The following is a 23,089-nucleotide window of genomic DNA, read 5'->3' on the forward strand; positions in this document are numbered from 1 at the left end:
CATGGGAATGTCCCACCACAAACACCAACCCAAACACAGCAACAAATCAAATATTCCTTAAAGGAGTCACAGAAATGGCTCCACACAAATAACGTCCTAAGGAAAGCCCAGAGCTCAAAAATAGGATTTTTGGCTTCAGATGATTTAAATTTGAGAGGAGGCAATGCCAGTGTCACCCATTTAGTAACCTGTGGAGCTTTTCCAGGTTCTTCCAGCCCCATTCCAACGCTGCAGCCCTGAATATTCCTCAGGGAAGAGCAGAACATCAGAAACCTGCTCACACCAAATGGGGAATCCTGATCCTGAACAGCAGGATAATTTTTAAATAAACCATTTTAAATAAACCCATTTACTACTGAATTTACAGAAAAGAAGGAATTCTGTGGCTCAGTACTTCCAAAAGCCTGGAAAAAACTCCACTAATTGATATAAACCAGGGTATTACAGTTTATAGACACAAACATTTTCTCCCTGTTCTGTTTTAATCTGCATAATACGAGATAATTCCACAGTTGTCTTTGTAAATTCCCCACAAAGCCCTCGAACTCTTTAGTAAGCCCAAACTCAAAGCTGGAAAGAAGCTGTAAATAAGTATCTGGAAAAACCACTGATGGCTTTGCAAACAAGGCACTGGGACAGGGAGAGTCCCAGAAAACCCAGCAGTTCCTCTGCCCAGAACTGCAACAACTCAACACATCCAGTCCTGGTCACAAGATTATTAATCCTGAAGTATTTGTGGGGCATTTTATAAAATGAGACTTATTGGAATGTGCTTTCTCATATCAAAAGGGGAAAGAAGCTTGGCAGTAGCAGGAGAGCGGTGAAGGTGGAGAATCCAAGGTGATGACAGAACTCATAACTGATTCCAACTTTGATTTTTCTGCCTTTATTTGAGAAGCTCCTCTGCTGATACAACACCCTGATGTTTCTGGTTTCAGGTTAAAAAAGGACCTGACAATCTGTGGAGTAGTTTCCTAGAGGTCCTCGGGCTTTGAGGTGAGAACAGTTTGTGGGACCAAAGATAAAGAGGAGCTTGAAGTCAAGCCCGGGGTGGTGACACTGGCACGGGTTGCCCAGAGAAGCTGTGGAATCCTCATCTCTGGAAGTGTCCAAGGCCAGAGGAGCAACCTGGACTAGTGGAAGGTGTCCCTGCCCATGGCAGGGGGTGGAACTGGCTGATCAGTGGGGTCCCTCCCAACCCAAACTGTTCTGGCACCCTCTGAACTCACCGCAGTCAGCAAATATCGACCTGCCCTCAAAAATTACCCACCTGCCTTACCCGGCTCAAAGTCCCTGCCACAAACCAAAGCAGAGATTTCACAGCCCAACCATTGACTTTCAACACCTCCCTGAGAAGTGACAAGAATTAAGTGGGAGATAAAACCCCCTCCAAAGCCTTCAATGTTCTCCAGAAGCGACAGAGATGCCCCGACCCTTTTTCATGGGAGCCGCCGGCTGGCCGAGGTCAGCCTTTGATAAGCAGCAACACACACCCTCAGACACCAGAAAGGGATCAAAAAAACTGCTTAAAAAGAACAAAACAAAGCCACAGGGATGGGGGAAAGCTGGATTAACCCCACCCAGCAACGAAAACCTGTTGCTGTAGATGAAATGCAAGATGTGCTCTTCCCAATGATGGGGACAAGAAAAGCTCCTCGCCCAGCATGGAGGGCACTGACAAAGCAAAGGGACCCTCCTGCCTCCTTTTTTTAGGTATCTCCCTCTGAATTTGTGGTAGCTTTAATAACAATCTCCGAGGCAAAATCAAGAAACAAATTATTTTCTTGCACCTAATCCCCCTTCTGCTGTCAAGTGCCTGACCCCGGTTTGATAATCTCATTTCCCGAGAATCAAAAACGTTGGAAATTTAAGCTTCTCAGAGTGTTAATTGCGGCCCTGCTCCATTGCTAATCAAAAAATTGGATGTTTTGCATGAAAATGCTGCTCTAATTAATTCTCAGTCATAAAGCTCCCCTGGTTTTAATAACCCCTCCTTGATTGGGCAGCCTTTGAAGAGGCCGCGCCGCTAATCCGCTACAGCGGGAACGACACACGCCGAGGAAATCAGAAGTGGGTTTACAAGGTCTCCACGAGCTGATCGCATTAATGCAGGCAAACCACACACACACACACACAAAAAAAAGCCTTTTTTCCCCTCTCTCTTCCCCCCCCCTCCCTCCCTGAGCTCAAAGCAAACTCTGATCCTGCTCATCACGGCGAGACAAAAGCGGCCGCGTGACAGGAGCTCCGGAACATCAAACCTGCTCCCCCCTCCCCTCGTGCCGGGGGTTCAGCTGCTTTTTTACCCCCCCCCCCAGCCTTCCTTAAAGAGGGTTTTTAAACCAACACCAGTCCACTTGTCACAACGTTGTCTCCCCGAAGCAGACAGGAATTCTATTGCCTCTCTCCCCCCCCTCTCCCTCACAGAGCTCTGACTGACAACACATTATCATCCCCATCTCCGAAAGGTGCTGAACCGAATTTTCATTATCCAAAACGTCAAGATTCGTTTCTGTCACTGCTGAGCTCAGCTGGCTCCCTCTGGCAGCCCTTTGGTGAATCCAAATGGAACAAGGCACCTACAAATAACTGCATTTTCCCCAGACCTGGCCTTACATCGTGCCCTTGTCATATCAGATCTGGTGACTCTCGCCGCGATTCCTTGGCGTCGAAATCTTAATTAGCGGAGTTTCTCTTTGGCTTTTCTTTAATTACTTGAAACCTTATGGTAAGAAATATTCAGGTTTGGACTGAGAACAGATGAACAGACCGGTGAGTAACACAAAACCCACTCCCCAAATTTAAATTTGTACCACCATAGGGGTGCTCAGGGTTTTCCATTTATCCCCTGGCCGGCGTGAAAAAAATACTCAGGATTTGTACTTTTAAGAAACAAGGTTAAAAAATGATTCATTATCTATTGTGCCATTACAGCAGGGCTTTGTGTCACAGCTGGATTTGCCATCCTTTGTCAGAGCTGAGCAACCTGGGATAGTGGAAGGTGTCCCTGCCCAGGGCAGGGGTTGGAATTGGATGATCTTTAAGGTCCTGTCCTACCCAAACCATGCTGTGATTCTATAATTCATTGACATGACACACCTTTAACATTGTAGTTCTCCTACTGATCCACTGGGAAGTGCTGGAGCACTGAGACTTGCAGAGATCAGGTAATTCTGAGTCCCAAAAGTTACACCTGAGCTGTTCAGCCACGGTCCAAACTTCCAGCAAGATCCACTGCAACCCAGGAGACAAACACATGCCCAACACTGAGAGAAATTCAGGGAACAAAAAACAAGGTCTATATTCTACACAGAGGTAATCACAGAATCATGGAATGGTTTGGGTTAGAAGAGACCTTAAAAATCATCCAGGTCCAACTCCCTGCCACGGGCAGGGACACCTTCCACTAGCCCAGGTTGCTCCAACCTGGCCATGGACACTTCCAGGGTGTGGACTCCTGGTCAACTTTGAGATATTTGAGTGCTGCATATTTAAAATCCACAAGGGCCTCTTCCATTACATTTTTAGTTTAGGAATTAAGTTCATGTAGTGCTCTGCTACTCCCAGCAAGGGAAACGTAACTGTGCAAAAGTTCTGGGTATTTAAAGTCACCTCTGAGACACTGAAACCCCACAGATCCATAGAATGTTTTGGTAGGAAGGGACCTCAAAGATCATCTTGTTCCAACCCCCCCATGCTACCTGAAACTCAAGTATCTTCTGAAAACTAAAGCAAGGGGAACTTATCCAATTTTATTTTAGAAGTAGGAAGGAGTGTCCTGCATCCCTGGGATGTTCTGGACAGAAACTGCTTAAATAACTTCATAAAGAATTCTTGAATTTTTGCTGTTTCAGCTCAGCACACAAAATTTGCCTCCCAAGAGCTGGGAGGACACAGCTCTGGGGCATGAATTTAATTCTTTCTTCTATTAAAGACTTCTTTTATGAAGTCATTGGATTTTTTTGCTGCCTTCCTTGTACAAGCTCAGTCCCACCTTCCAGTGCCAGCAGGAGCACAGACTCCACCTGCAAGGTGCCCAAGCAGCAGGATCAGGGACACACAGTTTCTCATTAAAAAAAACCCAACAACCAAAAACAAATGAAAAGTAAAAACCCAAAGGCACAATGGCAACCCAAGAATAATTCCTGTCCTTTAAAGCAGCACAAAGCACTTGTAGCAGTGATTCCACATGAGACACCACGTGGAACATCCTCCTCAGCTCCACTGCCACGCAGGGCAGACACTGTTTATATGTCTATAAATTAATACCATAATGAATTAATACTCAAAACAGTGGGATCTAACAAAAAAATGAGTGGTGACTCTGGAATTCTGCCTCTAATCCTGCTCCCAGGAAAGTGCATCACATCTCAAAGAACAATCCAAATAAATCCCTGTCCTGCGAAGCCCCGGAGAAGTTGAATTAATGCTGGAGTGCCCTGAGATTCCAGGGGGAAAGAAGGAACAAACCTGAGTTTTACAGAGCTGCTGAGCAGGTGTGGAGCCCATGGAAATATCCATGGGAACAGCTGCTCCACGTTCCATCCTGAAACCAGCCCAGGTGTGGGATGGGACATGGGCAGAGCTGACCTTGCTTGCTCCTGTTGTTGGCCTGCATTTATTCATTTATTCATTCATTTATTCATTCCTTCATTCATTTATTCACTCATTCATTCATTTATTCATTTATTTATTTATTCATTTATTTTTAATTAATTGGCAGCTCCCAAATCCAGCTCCTGCCTGAACCCCACAAAGAGAGACCTGCAGACCCTCCAGGATACAGATGTTAAGGCACCACCTGTGCTGGTGAAGGGTTTGGATCACGTGAAAACGAAGTCCTTTCAGAGGACTTAGAGAATTTCAGAGAATGGTTTGGATTTTTGGATTGGAAGGGATTTTAAACTCACCTCATTCCAACCCCCTGCCATGGGCAAGGGCACCTTCCACTAGCCCAGGTTGTTCCAAGCCCTGTCCAACCTGGCCTTGGACACTTCCAGGGATCCAGAGGCAGCCACAGATTCTCTGGACAACTTGGGCCAGGGCCTCCTTCCCAATATCCCATCCATCCCTGCCCTCTGGCACTGGGAAGCCATTCCCTGTGTCCTGTCCCTCCATCCCTTGTCCCAAGTCCCTCTCCAGCTCTCCTGGAGCCCCTTTAGGCCCTGCAAGGGACTCTCAGCTCTCCCTGGAGCCTTCTCTTCTCCAGGTGAACATTCTCAGCTCTCTCTACACGATGTTTGTCTGGAAGGAGACATCTCAGTGACGGACTTGCCCCTTTTCCCATTTTTTTTTTTTTTAAATGACAACCACCAAAGAACTTGTGTGTCCAACTTCAAGGGAAAAACACATGGCCTAAGTCTTCCTCCTCCAGTTTCAGTGGAATAAGACACAAGAATTCCAGCTCTAAATGACTTGCAGCAGGTCCCTTTCCCCTGCTGAGGGATAATGTGAGCCTCGTGCACTGCACTATTTCAGCCCAAATCAAAGAGGTTAATGACAAAGCTTCCCTCTGATCTTCACACATTTTAAGGCTATTTAAATTAAATTCTCCTTTCAAAAAAAGTTAGCGTGAGCCAAACTTTTATAAACTCCTTTCTTTTCATGCATATGTTTCTTTGAAGGTCTTTTTTTTTTCAGGAAAAAAAAAGATTCCCTAACAAAGTCACCCTCCCCCTGCTGCCACTGAAGAATCATCCCCGTGGATAAGGCTGTTGGGAACAGAAACTGTGCAGCATTCACAGAAGGCAGAGTGTCACGTGCCTGCTTTCCACCAACCTGATTGAACAATTAAATTGTATTTCTCTTTAAAAAGGGATAAAAAAAAAAAAAAGGTAAAATAAGAAAAAAAAAAAAATCCAAATGCAGATCTTGCTGTGGTCTGGGATTCAGGAAGATTAATGAGCTCCCTAAAAGGGAACAGCAGCTTATAATAGAAAAGAGAGGTTGCTACATTTTTAACATAAAGTTCAAAGGGAAACTTTTCTTGGTGGTTTAAACTGCAAAGACCCTCAGCAAAGTCATCTCATCTATTGTCCCTGTTGACTCTTTGTCCCCTGTTGCATCACGTCCAAGCTCTTCCAACTCAGCCAGAAAGGGCAACAGAATCCAGGCTCCATCCACACCAATTCCTGTGTTTTGTCTTTTATTTCCTTTGCCCACAGGTTTTGTTCTTCCCAGCCTCTGGAATCCTGCGAATCCTACACAGCTCTCCTGCATCCTCCCCTCTGGAAAAGGCTCCCAACCTCCTGCTCACCCCAACCCTGCCTCAGGGTTTGTGTCCTGTCAATAAGGAGCTGCTCTTCCACAAAATCCAGGCTGTGCCCATGAGTGAGGAATTCCAAACCCAGGACAGGAGCTGCTTATGAACAAACCCTCAGTTCAGTCTGACAGCAACAACCCCAAAAATCCCCAAAAAACCTCAGCCTGGAGGAGGACACAGCCATGGGGTGAGTCAGTTCTGTTCTCTGCTCTGTTTTAAAAGCAACAGGGACAACGGGGTGTGGAGACAACCGGGAACGACGGAACACGACGGGACACATCCCGAAGTGACTTGGAATTCTGGAGGGCTCAGAACTGTGGAGAATGACTTAAAACCCTCCCAAAAAACTCAAGAGTTCACAACATCCCCCCAAGCTGGGGGACTTCTCTCAGCTAACCCCAGGCACGTGTGACAGCTGTGAAGGTGAGAACCTGAACCTCAGGGGGTGAAGAGCTGCAAGTTCAACACCTCCCAGGTGTGTGCAAGAGGTGAGATCAGAATTTAAATGGCAGGTGTCTCCACTTCACTCTGTTTTCACATCGTGGTGTGGGGCAACTGTCAACTCCAGCACATCTGCACCTCAGGTTCCTCCTTCACAGTCCACCCAGACCCATCTGAATATTCACCACGGGATTGTTAATCCCACAATCATCGATGCCAAGATCACCAAAGTGAAACAATCTGCCACAAGAACACACTCTGTCTCTCCAGGCTTTTTTTTCCACACCCTGGTGGGTTTAACTTGTCAATCAGGGCAAGTTATAAAAGGAGGAAGGGAATAAAAAGTCATCCAAACAATCTCTGGTAAATTATAAAACACTCTCAATTAAAAGCCAACTGGAAATTATCATGGGCAAGAGCTCGAAGAGAAGTTCTACCCTTTGCCATCATATTTTAAGAGTATAAACTATTTTCTTGTTATGATTATCCCAGTAAGAAACTGGAATAGATGACCCAGAATTTAGTCCTGCTCTAGGTTATCATGGCAACCCTAAGATATCCCCCTTGATTTGCTGCCAAACCCAACCCTTTTGTGAAAGGAAAAACACATGGAATGATGCCATGCCTGGAGGACACCTCCCTGTGGATATAAAGCATTTTCCACAGGGAACATAAACCAGTGAGAGCAGCCCAAGTCCTCAAATTCACCTTTTGGAAACACTCCTCAAGTGCACAAAAGACAAAGAATTGGTCACTTTAGTCCATCCAACTTCAAATAAAAGCTGGCTGAGCTCAGCTCCCAGAGCAATCCAGCATGTAATGTGAGGAGATAAATGGTAGTAAGTATCCAAAGGAGCTCCAAAAATCCCAATCCAGTGCTCAGGGTGAGGTTTCCACTTCACCCACTGTCTAACAAGTATCTTTTTCAGACCTTGACCTCCAGCTGGAAACAGAGGGAATAAAGACAAACCCTGTTGCTTCCCAACTTAATAATAAACAGAGCTTCAAACTAGTGGCAAAGCAGAGGGGGATCAACACCTGGCACGGCATGGATGGGATATTCCAGCTCCTGCAAAGGACAATTATCCAATGAACACATTTTCCCTTTCCATACCTTGCAGTTCCCCGCTCCTGCTGTACAGCTCCCTCCTCTGCTCCCGCAGGTAGGCACTCATGCTGATGGCGTGGGAGGAGGACTCAAACCTGGAATTCAACAGGAAAAAATCAATCCAGCCAGCCCCAAAAGCATCCTCTGGTCAGCCCTAAACAAGATCAAAATTAATAAGATGAAAATTCCCGCGGAATTAGGGACGGATCAATTATTAAGCATTTATCTCACAGCTCTAACGGTCCACAAGGACCAACCTGAGAGGCAGAGATAAATATTTCCCAACTGTTGGAGCCTCATGAACAGGATTTTTGGCACTCATGATGAAAGGGCACAGGCTGGGCACTGATCTGACCCCCTCAATGACTCCAGGACAGTTCTGGACACCACAACTGTCCCATGGCCAAGGGCCTTGTGCCCGACCTGCCTGAGCTGGGAATAATCCACGTGGCCAAGGGCTGCTGCTCCAGGCACTGGGAATGCCAGCCCTGGTGGGCACTGGGAAACAGGGAGAAAGGGAGCACATGGTGGGGATAAAACATCTCCCAAGGGACGAGGCACCTTCAAACAGCCCTGGTGGACACCGGACTGGGAGGGGAACTTTCTGCACAAAAATACCTCGAGGTGGTGATGATCTGCTGTATCCCCTTCCCAATCTTGCTGTTAAGGAATATTGAATCAGTCTCAGTGGGACACTGGGAACAGCAGCATCACACCAGAGAAAAGGGAAAAAAGCATTTCACAGCTTCCCCAGCATTGGGGTTATGACTATTAATGAGGCTTTTCTGCTTTAATTTGGATCGTGTGAGGATTACTGCAACTGAACCAATAATGATTTATCAAAATACAACAAACTCTTCAGACTTTAATTAAATGAGCAGTAAATTCTTGTCTCTGTATTTACAACGTTCTCCCTCTTGGCCACAGTTGAGATATTCAGTGTATCATTATCCCCACGGCCCAGAGATCTTCTCCAGGCATCAAAACCACATCTCACCCCTTTTTTCCCCCACAGACATCCAGTTTTTCTCCCCTATTTCCCCTCCTCTGCCATCTTCTAGATCTGCACTTCTCCACATTCCTATTGCCACTTAAATCCTCTACCCTTGTACCTCCTTTCCCATGCAGATCCTCCCACAAAGATGTCAAAAAAATGTTAGTTTTACACAGAATTACACAGAATTTGCAAGTCTACAGTTCCCTCCTTTCCTGCCCCAACCCCAACTTACACCTTGCAAATCAAGCTACCTTTGGGAAGAGAAAAAAAGCCACATTTATGATGGCACAAAACATTCAAATTCCCCAAATACCCTTTATCTGAAGCTTTTTTTTTTTTTCCCCCAAACCAACGCTACAACTAAACAAATCCTGATTTATTTTTTTTTATTACACCCATTTTAAAAATAAGGGAAAAAAACTATTCCGAGTCTCTTCCAAACACCAGCTGCTGATTTCCAGACAGCAGGATTCAACTGAGGAGTTCTCATTCTTCCACAGAAGACACAAGTGGTAGAAGTGTTTAATATTAATTAAATATTATTTAATATTAACTAGTATTAATCTAGTATATATTTTTATCATAATATATATAATACACATATTATATTATTATAGAAATAATATGTTAAATAGTATGATTCTTTAAGATTAATTAAATATTAATTAATATTGATTAAATCAGCTCTCAGCTGTCTCGGGACATGGCACAAACACCTGTGAGTAAAACATGGTGGAGGTGGAGGTGGAGCCCTGCCCTGAGAGACTCCTGAAGCCAGGAATTAAATGCAGATATCCTGATGACAAGTGGAAGGCTCTGATTTGGACAGAGCTGATGGAAAGGCAAGGAAAAGAGCCTGGAAAGCTGGCAGGGAAAGCACTGGAGATGGGAGAGGAGACAAGGATAACGCTCCATCAAACGTGTACAAACCTCAGCGGGCCGAGAAATTCCATTTCAAGGGAGATTTCCACAGATCTGCTGACAGCTGACAGGGAACCAAACAAGAGAGCCCAGGAAGCTCTGCTGTCACTGCAGGGATGGTGACAGGACCAGCAGTGAGGGATGTGCTGCTCCCACAGGTTATTCACCTGCACTTGAGACAGCTACACCCTCCCTCCCTGCTGACAAACTAATGCACAGCCTGAGCCTGCTGCAGTGAAACAGGGAGTTTTTATTCCTCAAATAAATGTAAACCCAAGAACAGACCACAAGTGAGAGGCTGAGCCAGCCTGGTTTTGTTCCACTAAACATTTCCTGTGTCCAGCTCTGGGCCCTGAGCTCAGGAAGGCCCTGGAGGGGCTGGAGCAGGGGCAGAGAAGAGCAGCGAGGCTGGGGAAGGGACTGGAGCACAAGTGCTGTGAGGAGAGGCTGAGGGAGCTGGGGGGGCTCAGCCTGGAGAGGAGGAGGCTCAGGGGAGACCTCCTCACTCTCTGCAACTCCCTGACAGGAGGGGGGAGCCGGAGGGGGGGGGTCAGGCTCTGCTCCAGGGAACCAGCAGTAGGACAAGTAGGCCTTAAGCTGGGCCAGGGCAGGGGCAAGTTGGACACCAGGAAGAAATTCTTTCCAGAGAGGGTGCTCAGCCATTGGAATGGGCTGCCCAGGGAAGTGGTGGATTCTCCATCCCTGGAGGTGTTTAAGGACAGACTGGATGTGGCATCAGTGCCATGGACTGGGAACCACAGCAGTAGTGGATCAAGGGTTGGACTGGATGATCTCAGAGGTCCTTTCCAACCTGACTGATTCTATGATTCTATGATTCTAATATTCATTTCTTGCAGTGTTGTGAGATTTTTTGGTCTCTCAAAGAAATTTAATTAAAAAAAATAAATATATTCTGCATTCTTAGAAGAAGCTGAGGTGGATATGAAGTGTGGTACCTGGTTATCCTCCAGGTTGATCATCTCCAGCAGACCATGTTCCTGCAAGCCTCATAAACTTGTTGCTGGACTGGTCCAGCTTCTGTAGAGTTTTCAAGCTCTCCAGCCAGGACAAGAGGGCACGGCCTTAAGCTGTGCCAGGGCAGGGGCAGGTTGGACATCAGGAAGGAATGTTTTACATGGAGAGGGATCAGCCATTGGAATGGGCTGCCCAGGGAGGGAGTGGAGTCACCATCCCTGGAGGTGTTTAAGGACAGACTGGATGTGGCATCAGTGCCATGGGCTGGGAACCACGGCGGGGTTGGATCAAGGGTTGGACTGGATGATCTCAGAGGTCCCTTCCCACCCAGCTGATTCTGGGATTCTGTGATCTGCAAGTCAGGGTACATTTGAAGGGGAATTCTCAACCTGAAACAGCCCTAAAAGCATCCTTCAGTCAGCACTAAATAAGATCAAAATCAATAAGATGAAAATTCTCATGGAATTAGGGACCAATCCATTATTAAGCATTTATCTTATGGCTCTAACAGTCCACAAGAACCAGCCTGAGAGGCAGAGACAAATAAGTTAAAAGTGTTAAAAAAAGAGTGTTTAAAAAAAAGGGTGAGGGGTAATAACCAGGGATTGACAGGGGCAGGAGGCACCTCTGGAATCCTTCTAATCACAGGTTACAGGAGGGCACATCCTGTGAGGGGCAAAACCAGTGAAGAAGACTTGGATTTCTGACTGGGGCCTCAGGTATTATAAGAACACACCCCCCCAGGGCACCTGCTGCAAAACCAGCACTTTTTGGTGCTCCCCAAAATCCTCACATGGCCAAAGAGAATGACCAGCACATGTGGGTAGAAGAAGAGGAGAAAATTCAGCACAGCTCCCCTGAATCTAAGTGTGAATCTCCTCTGCTCACCAACTCCTCCTCCTCCTCCTCACTCCTTATTCCTGCCCAAATTCCCTCCCCCAGATCTTTCCCTTGGCCACCCAGCCTCTCTCATCCTCTCTCTTATACTCTCCTCCCAACCACTTAATTCTTTCCACCCTGAACTTTGAATTAAAGGAGTTAGTGACAGGATTAACTGCTCTGCCTATCTAGTAATTACACAGTTATCTTAATTCCCTTTGTCCGGTCCCCTTTATCGCTCTCTTTAACAGGTCCTGAATTTTCCCTGGACAAAGGGAGGTATAATGGATCACTGCAGGCTTTGCAGCAGCTTTGTAATGGGATTCCAGCCCCTGAAATGAGCCCTGGGAAGAGCTAAACTCTCCAAATCCAGCGCTGAATCCGTGACAGATCTTAGCCAGGCTTCAGCTCCAGGCATTAAAACTCCAACTCCGAACTTCCACACCTCTCCTACTGTGAAACCGTGATTAGCAGCCAGCCTTGTGCAGCACTTGAGGGACCAAAGGCAGCCTAGGTAGGGTTTTAGCATCCTCAGCTTACTTGAACAGGGGGTTTTTAGGTCTCTGGGGTTTCTTCTTGGCGAAGAAGGCGGCGAATTCCCGGCCGGAGCTGGCGTAGCTCAGCTGGGCCGAGGGCTCCGAGGCCGTGCGGGTGTTCTTCATGTCCAGGTACTCTGTCAGCAGCATCTGCAACAGCAGGCAGAGATAAAAATAGCATTTAAATTTATAATTTAACCTGGGATTTTTAGGTACTTTTTAGGGAAAAATCGACAAAACCCTCAAAAATTCCAATTGAGAGAAACACGGCTGAAAACAATCAGAAACAGGATCCTGGGGACTCTCGTGGCTCTGATTCAGTAAAAGCTTGTTTTTCATTACTTAGACTCATGGAATGGTTTGGGATGGAAGGGAATTTAAAATCATCAGGTTCCCATGGGCAGGGACACTTCCCACTAGCCCAGGTTGCTCCAACCTGCCCTTGGACACTTCCAAGGATCCAGGGGCAGCCACAGCTTCTCTGGGAAACCTGTGCCAGGGTCTCCCTGCCCTCCCAGCCAGGAATTCCTTCCCAATATCCCATCTAAACACATTCTCTGTCACTTTGAAAGCCATTCCCCCTTGTCCTTTTCCATGGGAGAAGGCAGGTTTTTAAGGAAAGTTAATATCATGGATTGGGTTGGAAGGGACCTTAAAGATCATCCAGTGCCATGGGCAGGGACATCTGGTACCATCCACACCAGGGCAGGACGTCTTCAGCAATTAGTTGGAGGCATGGAATACATGGAATATTCTATATTACCCAGGAGTGAACATGGGTGATATGTAAGCAGCAATCTGCCCTTTTTGCTTTAGTTTCTGCTCCTTTCTTTGCTGCATTTTCTGGGCCCCTTTGAGCTGCAGAAGCTCAGCTCAGGTGGGTTCAGCACAGCCCTCTTTCCCCCGGGCATTAAATCCTTCCCTGAGAGGATGCTCTGGAAGGTGAGGGGGTGGCAGGCACGAAACCTGAGGGAATAGATCCTGCTTCTTTGGGATTTAAAAACATTTAGCTTCACCTCAGTTGTAAATATATATTTCTAACTGTGTTCTTCCCCATCTGCCAGTTGTGCAGAGCCACTGTAGCTCAGCTAAATTAAAACTGCAGAGCAGGAATCTGCTCTCAATCACTTGGCCAACTCTCACACTCCTCCTTGGCCTTTGTATCCTACAGGAACAAAGGGAAGTCCAGTCCAGCTGCAAATGGGATTTAATCTTCCAGGAAAATCCTTTCTTTTGTGCCACCTGTGAAGCAGGTGGGAATTACACCTTTCTGGTGAAGTTCATTGTGTTTTGGTCCATTTTAGAGCAGTTGGCTTGTTCTCCACCCTCTGGATTGTCCTGGACCGTGTTGGGTGGTATTTTCCCACCTTCCCAGTCATGTCAGAAGGAGCATGTGCTGAAGATCCACAGAGAATAAAGTCACAGGATGGTTTGGGTTGGAGGGACCTTAAAGCTCATCTGATTCCACTCCCTGCCATGGGCAGGGACACCTTCCCCTATCCCAGGTTGCTCCAACCTGCCCTTGGACACTTCCAAGGATCCAGGGACAGCCACAGCTCCTCTGGAAAACCTGCTCCACAGTTTTCTTATCCCTGACAATTCCATCTGTTCCGAGCCCCTGATGGTACCAAAAGTAACCTGCAAGGAGTCCCCACTCTTCCCAAAAAGTGATTCCATCCACGGCAGGCCCAGGGAGGTGGTGGGTGGGTTTTAGCTGCCCTTTCCACACTGGTTATAAACATAAAATATGCTCTTAAAAACAAGAAAGTTTGCAGTCGTGATCTGTGCATTACAAACCCATCTTTTATAAATGCATATATATATATATCATACTTTTTCTACGGAAAACATCCATGAGCGTGCTGGGGGTCACATATGTTGGAAAATATCCCTGGAAAGCTGCAAAAAACTGCCCTTGGACGGCTCCCAAATCAAAAATGTTTTCTTAATCATTGAAAATGTGAGTTCCCACAGCTGCCAGTTCTGCCAAAGCAGTTTAGGAATGGTTTTCCTGTCACCCAGTGAGGGGTTGGGGGGGGGGGTCCCTTTGTGGGATGAAACCCTTTGCACCCTGATATTTGATATTATTTAAGCAAACCCAGAAGTGCAGGAGCAGAAACAGGTTCCAAGTTCTTCCCTTTTCATTCCCTCATGTCTGAAGATGAAAAGAAACCCCTCAAAAACTGACTTTTGGCCGTGTATTCTGAAAGCCACTATTTATTTTCAGGAAATTCTGCCTACTCTGAGGCCATTAGGAATGTGTTCCTTGTGAATAATTAGCCAGTCAGAGCCCATCAAAGAGACTTGGATGTAATGAAAGGAATTCATCACTCCTGTTGCTGGCTAAGTTGAAACAAATTACATTGGAATAAATATCCAGGCAAATGGAACCGTGCCCCTAATTAGAAACAATTCAGGATTAGCTCAGAACAAAAAATAATAATAATAAAAACTCACACATAAAAAATTCGGCCTCTAAAACATCTCAATTAAAACTTCACCTGAGCACGAGCTTTGAAAATTCGTGTCTATGGGTAAAAAAAATAATCACTGTGCTTAATTTGTGACACTAATTTACCAAATCCGTTTGTATTTTGCATTTCATCTTCTCCACTCGAAATTACCAGCCCTAAAATCACCACGAAAATCTAATTAAACCCTCAAACTTAATCAAGTTTAAAAAACACAGAGAAAAAAACATTTAGCAATTTGTTCTTCCATTATGGATGAAACCTGTTTATAATGGATTCCACGACTCCGGTGTCACTTTATATCCAGGACTAGGGAATATTAAGTGTGTAATACAGGGCTTGGCTCCAAGATTACAATAAGCCAACAGAGGTTTGAGCTGGGAATAGAAAGAATTATCCCTGCTGGGGAACAAGTGAAATAGAGAAGCAGGAGAGGAGTTTGCTGGAAGACATTCAGAGCAGTTTGAAAAATGCCACAGATTAGGGGGAAAAGAAGGGAAACCTGTTAATTTATGGTTCCTTTGTTTTATTAATCTATTTAACAGGTAAGTGGGGCAGGATGGTTGGATTCAAGGCTTGGAAAAAGTCAGAAGCTGGAAAAGCAGTGAAAGTTGCTGGTTTTGATAACTCAAAAGTTTGTGGAATCACAGAATGGTTTCAGCTGGGAGGAACATCCCATTCCAAGCCCCTGCCGTGGGCAGGGACACCTTCCACGATCCCAGGTTGCTCCAAGCCCTGTCCAACCTGGCCTTGGACACTTCCAGGGATGGGACAGTTGAGCTTTAAGTTATAAAATCCAAGTATGGCAAAAACTGTGCCAGACAGATCCAAGCTCTTCCTGCTCCAGTGCCCTGAATTCGACAGTTCCACAAAATCTTCAGGACAAAGGAATGAAGTGTAAACATGACGGGACACAGCCAAGGGGGACAGGAGAGGTCTTTGCAGGGAGGCTTCAGGGGGACCTTGAAACCCCTTCCAGGGCCTAAAGGGGCTCCAGGAGAGCTGGAGAGGGACTTGGGACAAGGAATGGAGGGACAGGACACAGGGAATGGCTTCCTATGCCACAGGGCAGGGATGGATGGGATATTGGGAAGGAATTCCTGGCTGGGAGGGTGAGGTTGCCCAGAGAAGCTGTGGCTGCCCCTGGATCCCTGGAAGTGTCCAAGTCCAGGTTGGAGCAATCTGGGCTAGTGGAAGGTGTCCCTGCCCATGGCAGAGGGTGGGACTGGATGATCTTTAAGGTCCCTTCCACCCCAAACCATTCTGGGATTCAACACTCAGCACATTTGCCTCGTAACTGCAGCACGAAGATTAAAACCCTTCTAATTTTCCAGCACCATCAACATGTGGCCCAGTGTGCAAACCCTGCCAGCAACCAGCTGCAAAAACCAGCCTGAAGTTTCCCTTTCTCTCACTGGGCTGAGCCATTCCTGGTGTTCAATCAGTGTCATCACCCTCGATTTATTCCCTGTGTCTGGACAGCCCAAGTTATCCAGAGAAGAGGGTTTTAATAAGGATCATATTCCAATGTTGGAAGTTGTGGTCTGGCCGTGTGCTTATTAAAAACCACAGCAAGGTAGAACTTGAAATGCATTTAAAAGGAAAGGAAAACCAAATAATCCAAAAAAACCCAACCCAAATCAACACTTAAAAGAAAAGAAAAACCAGGCACTTCTTGCCTGTGTAAGCGAAAGGAGCTTCCCTTGACCAGCCAAGTCAGGGAATTCCTTGACTTGGTCCCGTAACACCTGATTAAGAGTTGCTAAGCCATCAGTCAAAAACCTCGTTAGGCATTAATCACAGGGGCTTCCAGCAAGATTTATGAGTGACTGCAAAGTTTGCAACACCCCCTTCATCTCCAGCGAGGAGCCGGAGTTCGGCTCCACGGTCGGATCCTGCCGTCCACGGGGTGTGTTTACATCGGTCAAACCAACCAACCCGGCCACGAAACAGGACAAAGAGCTCCTTCTCCCAAAGACTGCTCTTTGGGAGGGAAAATTAATACCAAGTGTTTTATTGGAAAAGCAATATTTCTGGGTTTGGAGGCTTAATTAAACCCTCAGGTTCCAAAAGGTCACGTCGGCACGTGCAGCCTGTCCATCACCTCGAGCTGATGGACTTCAAAGACTTCCTGAAGTGCAACACTGGGGCAAGACCACATTTTGCTTCTGTGACTCTCCAGATCCACGTTTTCCTGCTCTGGCTGAGCTCTACAACAAGCTGGATAAGTTCTTATCATGCCCAAGACTGACCTGTGAGCAAAGCATGGGGAGGAAAACACACCCAGCCACGGCAACAGTTAAATTAATTCCTATTTTGCACCCCTTGTGAGGTTTTAAAAGAGAGCTGAGCTCTGAATAAGCTTTATTCTATCAGTTAAAATCTTTAGTTGGTGTTTCACATCCTCACACACTCTGAGTTGAGATGGATGCAATCTTGGAGCCAAGCCCTGTATTATACACTTAATATTCCCTAGTCCTGGATAAAAAGTGACACCGGAGTTGTGGAATCCATTATAAACCCTCAAACTTAATCAAGTTTAAAAACACAGAGAAAAAACATTTAGCAATTTGTTCTTCCGTTATGGATGAAACCTGTTCAGCCCCAGAATCATGGAATGGTTTGGGTTGGAAGGAACCTTAAGGATCATCCAGTGACACCCCCTGCCATGGGCAGGGACACCTTCCACTAGCCCAGGTTGCTCCAATCTGCCCTTGGGACACTTCCAGGGATCCAGGGGCAGCCACAGCTTCTCTGGGAAATCCATTCCAGCCCCTTCCCACCCTCCCAGACAGCAATTCCTTCCCAATATCCCACCTCACCCTGCCCTCTGACAGTGGGAAGCCATTCCCTGTGTCCTGTCCCTCCATGCCTTGTCCCCAGTCCCTCTCCAGCTCTCCTGGAGCCCCTTTAGGCCCTGCAAGGGGCTCTGAGTTTTCTCTGGAGCCTTCTCTTCTCCAGGTGAACATTCCCAGCTCTCCCAGCCTGGCTCCATAAACCACCTCCATCACAAAACCACAACACACTCCACACCATCAGCTCTGATTTTCAACATCCTTCCTGTGTTTGGGGGGGGGCAGAAAATCAAAGGAAAACCATATCACTGATTTTTTTAAGGGTGAATGGGATGATCAGGTAATTATTGGCCTCTCTCCCTCATATTGATCAGGGACAATATGACAGAACAGATGATGGAAGACTCTATTAAGAAAGAATTAAGGGAGAATAACAGAATTCATGTCCAGCAACACGGATTTGCAGGAGATGGATCCTGGTTGATGTATTCTTATGATGATTACAAATTCAGCTTTAAATAAACAGAAGGAGCTGAAGTTTTATGCCCACCAAAGATGTGACAAAAGCCAAAGCATTAAAAGTCAACACACAAATCTGGGCAGTTGCACGACCACGTTCAACCAGAAACGAGAACATCGTCGACACTGGATTTTGCAGGGTCCCAGAAATCTTAATTCCTCTTTTTGTCCTTTATATTCCAAGAGAAACACAAGAGTATCTCAGAATCCTTTTCTTCTGTTGGACAGAAATCTAATTTTCAGTCTAACTTCAATTCATCCTCATTTTTAAAACAACAGTAATTAGAAGCGGCTTAATCAATAAAAGCACATGGAAGTGCTGTTGCCCAGAGAAGCTGTGGATTCCTCATTCCTGGAGTGTCCCAGGTCAGGTTGGGGTTTGGAGCAACCTGGGATCATGGAAGGTGTCCCTGCCCATGGCAGGGAGTGGAACTGGATGATGTCTGAGGTCCTTTCCAACTCAAACCATTCCACAATTCTGTAAGAGTGTCTGCGGCAACCCCTTTCTGGACTGAATGGATTTGAACTTTTCCTGGATAAAATTACTACAGAAGGTTCATTAATTATAATATTTCTGGGGAAAAAGGGTAAATAATAAAGTGAACACAGAAAATCACATTCTCCTGTTATGCTTTTTATTATTATTTTTAGTAATATAATCATGGACTGTAAAAATTTCGATGTCAGCAGAGGTAAATCTCTCCTTCTAGGGAAAAGAAAAGGAAGTCGTTATCTATAGGATTATTGTGCAACATTGCCTCTACAAATTTGGGAATATTAAGGATAATGGGTATTAATTATCTCCTTGGGAACAGAGCTTTGTCAGAAGTAAATGTTTAGAGCATCGCTCCCGTGTTGGTCTCACATCTGGAATGCAAATCAAACCCTGGCATTCATTCACAAACCAAGGGATCAGGGAAAAGGGGGTGGAAGGTGCATAAAAGCAGCCTGGAAGCTGTTCAAAGGCTGGAAAACAGGACTTGGAGCAACACTCCAAGAGCTCCACGAGCTCGGCCTCGTTAGCGGAGTCAAGAACGGGCTCAGGGGTGGCTGGATCACCCTGGACACGACACAGGGGCACAGGGCTGATCAAACAGCTGCACTAATGAACCCTTCACACCATTCCAAAGGCTGGAATGTTGAAGCTGGACAGGCTGTGAGGAAGGGCTGGGCACACAGAGTTCATTAACTGTGGATATCAAAGGGGACAGTTTGTCTGTCTGTCACTGATTCCTCTTTCCCCCTCCCAGTTGGGACTGGAGGCCTTTCTGAAGCATGGGAATTAATTCCAGAAAGTCCCAGGGCTTTCCAGGGGTCGAGCAAGAAGGCACAAGAACTTCTTATCATCAGGAAATCTGAATAAAGTTATTCCATCACTCATAAAATCCCAGAATGGTTTGGCTTGGAAGGGGCCTTAAGGATCATCCAGTGACACCCCCTGCCATGGGCAGGGACACCTTCCACTAGCTCAGGTTGCTCCAACCCGGCCTTGGAATCTTCCAGGGATCCATGGCCAGCCACAGCTTCTGTGGGAAATCCATTCCAGCCCCTCCCCACCCTCTCAGCCAGGAATTCCTTCCCAATATCCCACCTAAATCCCCTCTCCTTCAGCTTAAAGCCACCCAGTGCCAGCTCCAAGGCTCCTCCTCCTCCAGGGTTCCAAGCCCCACCTTCCCAGCACCTCCAGTGACCATTTCCAGGTGAGATAAGAACCAAAACCAGCTGCTGGTGAGGTTTGTGGTCGGGGAACAGGTTTGTGCCAGAGGAAACTTCTCCCCCAGGCCTGTCCTTGGCATGAAACTCCGACTGGAGGATGCTTTGCTTGCGGGGTGAGGAAAATGGAAGAGGCAAACCCCCCTGGAAATAGAACATCTGGGAATGTCTCTGGCATTTTGCAGCATCTGAAAGGAAGGTTTATGTTCAGCTTCCTGCTTTGCTACACCGGGCAGAGGGAGAAAAGCTGGGATTTCAGGTGTGGGAGGCACTGTGGGCTCCTCCTGAGCTGTGCCAACCCCTGGGAAGGCTTTGGAGTCCCGTTTTAAAGTCAGAGCAAGCAGGAGGAACCAGCAGCTGAGATCACAAAAAGCAGGAGAGGGATTTCCCAACGGGATTTCAATGAGGAAAGCTGGTAAATAAAACCAGACCAGCAGGTTCAAATCATCCCACATATCCCGTGGTTCAGAGGGACGGCAAACGCTGAGGGAACACGCGACGCTCCTGAGGGATGGATACCCAGCTACAGATGATTCCAGGGGCAAGGAGAGCAACTGCAAAGGAATCCCAGAAGGAAAAAAAGCTGGGAATTCAAGTGGGGTGCACTGCTGTGACACTGTGTAAACACAGGGAAGAGGCATCATTCCTGCAGCTGGAAGGGGGGGGTTGGAACTAGAGGATGTTTCGGGTCCCTTCCAACACAAACCACGCCGTGATTCCAAGTTCTGGAGACAGGATTCGCCACTTGCAAAGTGCCAGGACCAGGCAAGGAAAGCTGTGGCACTGTGAGACAACACTCTGTAGCTAATTACCCAGTAATTAGCTGGATTAAAAGTCTTGATAATTAAAACGCTGCAGTGATTGTGGAATTTCGGTTAAAAAAAAGAAAAGAGAGGAACCGTTAATTGAATTCCAAGAACGGAGTTTTTCCTGTATCGGTTTTAGCACGTGGAGAACGTGGGCTCAAACACACCAAAGGGGAGCCTGAAAGAGCAAACCCCAATTTTTAGGGGCCCTGAACATCATTTAATGCAGCACAACCTGCTGTATCTAATCTTGTGGCTACTCAAATTCGTTTAACACAACAATGAAAACCCTCCCAGAATTAATTCTCTCCAGGCACTGCCCAATTCCAGTCTTGCACGAGAAGAATTCCTTTTGTTTTTCATTTTTGGGAAGAGGTAAAGAATCCCCCCCCTCCACAGAACTCTTTATAGATAATGCCATCAGTGCTCCCCTCGTTATCAATGCTAATTGGGAACGAGCACAGCTCTTCCTGCAGCCCTGGGAAAGTGCATCTCCCTCCAGGGAGAGAGGGAAGGAGGGAACAAACCTCAAAACTGCTTTAAAACCACCACTTTGCCAGAGCTGTCCTGGTTGGCAACGAGCCCTACCCTCCTTGGGTGGCTTTGGGCAGTTTAAAACCAGAAGCTTTTCATTCCACAGGCTTCTGATGACACGTGTGGGGACTTTATAACCTCACTCAGCACCACAAGCTCCGGTTCACCCTCCCCCTCTTCACAGGGGTTTCCACAGCAGTTCATAAATCCAACTGGAAAGGGATCCTGGATCAGTCACCATTTAAATGGAGGTGTTTTCTTCGAGTGTTCCCTAATTCCCTCTGATGTATCAACAACCCTGTGACACATCATTGTTACATCATTTTGCCTTTATGAGATCCCACCTGGATTATTGTTGTGTCCAGGTCTGGAGTTTACAGGACAAGAAAGATGTGGAGCTGCTGGAGCAAATCCAGAGGAGGCCCTGGAGCTGCCCCCAGGGCTGGAGCCCCTCTGCTCTGGAGCCAGGTTGGGAGAGCTGGGAATGTTCCCCTGGAGAAGAGAAGACCCCAGGGAGAGCTGAGAGCCCCTTGCAGGGCCAAAAGGGGCTCCAGGAGAGCTGGAGAGGGACTGGGGACAAGGGATGGAGGGACAGGACACAGGGAATGGCTTCCCACTGCCAGAGGGCAGGGTGAGGTGAGATATTGGGAAGGAATTGCTGTCTGGGAGAATGGGGAGGGGCTGGAATGGATTTCCCAGAGAAGCTGTGGCTGCCCCTGGATCCCTGGAAGTGTCCAAGGTCGGATTAGACCAACCTGAGAGAGTGGAAGGTGTCCCTGCCCATGGCAGGGGGTGTCACTGGATGATCCTTAAGGTTCCTTCCAACCCAAACCATTCCACGATTCTGGGACTGAACAGATTTAAAGTGAAACTCTGGTCCTGCTACAAACCCCAAAACAATTATTTCAGCAAAAGAGGAACTAACACTGATGACAAATTTATTTAAGCCCCCAGGAGTCATCTTGACTGACTGGGTCATAAAACAAATGGAGAGGGTTTATTTTTCTCCAGGCACCTTCAGCTGCTCTCCAAACACAAGAGTGCACTGGCTGAAGTGATCCCAATTACAAGGCCACTTCCTTTTTTTGGGATCAGGCTCTTTAACACCAACACAAAACACAAAATAAAGGAAGAAAAATAAATCCTGGTGGAGTTTTTGGCAAGTAAATCCAATCAGCTTCAGGGCAGCAACTTGTAATTGCTGTGAGTGTTTGAGGAGCAGATAAAAACATCTCTGTGTGTGCAAGAATACATGTGGGGGTCCATATATGTGTGTATTTACATATTATGGATGTACATATATATATACACACACAAGGAGGGGAGATTTAGATGGGATATTGGGAAGGAATTGCTGGCTGGGAGGGTGGGGAGGTCCTGGCACAGGTTGCCCAGAGAAGCTGTGGCTGTCCCTGGATCCTTGGAAGTGTCCAAGGCCAGGTTGGAGCAACCTGGGCTAGTGGAAGGTGTCCCTGCCCGTGCCAGGGGGTGGAATCACATGAGCTTTAAGGTCCCTCCAACCCAAACCATCCTGTGACTTTATTCTCTGTGGATCTTCAGCACATGCTCCTTCTGACATGACTGGGAAGGTGGGAAAATACCACCCAACACGGTCCAGGACAATCCAGAGGGTGGAGAACAAGCCAACTGCTCTAAAATGGACCAAAACACAATGAACTTCACCAGAAAGGTGTAATTCCCACCTGCTTCACAGGTGGCACAAAAGAAAGGATTTTCCTGGAAGATGAAATCCCACTTGCAGCTGGACTGGACTTCCATTTGTTCCTGTAGGATACAAAGGCCAAGGAGGAGTGTGAGAGTCAACCAAATGACTGAGAACAGATTCCTGCTCTGCAAGGATAATTTAGCTGAGCTACAGTGGCTCTGCACAACTGGCAGGTGGGGAAGAACACAGAAATTTATATTTACAACTGAGGTGAAGCTAAATGTTTTTAAATCCCAAAGAAGTAGGATCTATTCCCTCAGGTTTCGTGCCTGCCACCCCCTCACCTTCCAGAGCATCCTCTCAGGGAAGGATTTAATGCCCGGGGGAAAGAGGGCTGTGCTGAACCCACCTGAGCTGAGCTTCTGCAGCTCAAAGGGGCCCAGAAAATGCAGCAAAGAAAGGAGCA

The 23,089-nt window shown here is 46.7% G+C and overlaps 1 protein-coding gene across 1 annotated transcript in view; it reads right to left on the minus strand.

Annotated features, from left to right (window-relative positions):
- EXOC4 (exocyst complex component 4) overlaps window positions 1-12,271 on the minus strand; it is a 203,863-nt gene extending 191,592 nt beyond the window's left edge. The window contains exons 1-2 of the mRNA XM_027669176.1: window positions 12,124-12,271; window positions 7,818-7,906 (exon numbers count right to left, since the gene is read on the minus strand). Of these exons, the coding sequence (XP_027524977.1) occupies window positions 7,818-7,906; window positions 12,124-12,269 (235 nt within the window). The 5' untranslated portion in view covers window positions 12,270-12,271. The remainder of the gene's footprint in view (window positions 1-7,817; window positions 7,907-12,123) is intronic.
- Window positions 12,272-23,089: the final 10,818 nt, after the last annotated feature.

This window comes from Corapipo altera, unplaced genomic scaffold, assembly GCF_003945725.1.
Source record: "Corapipo altera isolate COAL_440 unplaced genomic scaffold, ASM394572v1 228, whole genome shotgun sequence".
Taxonomy (NCBI): domain Eukaryota; kingdom Metazoa; phylum Chordata; class Aves; order Passeriformes; family Pipridae; genus Corapipo; species Corapipo altera.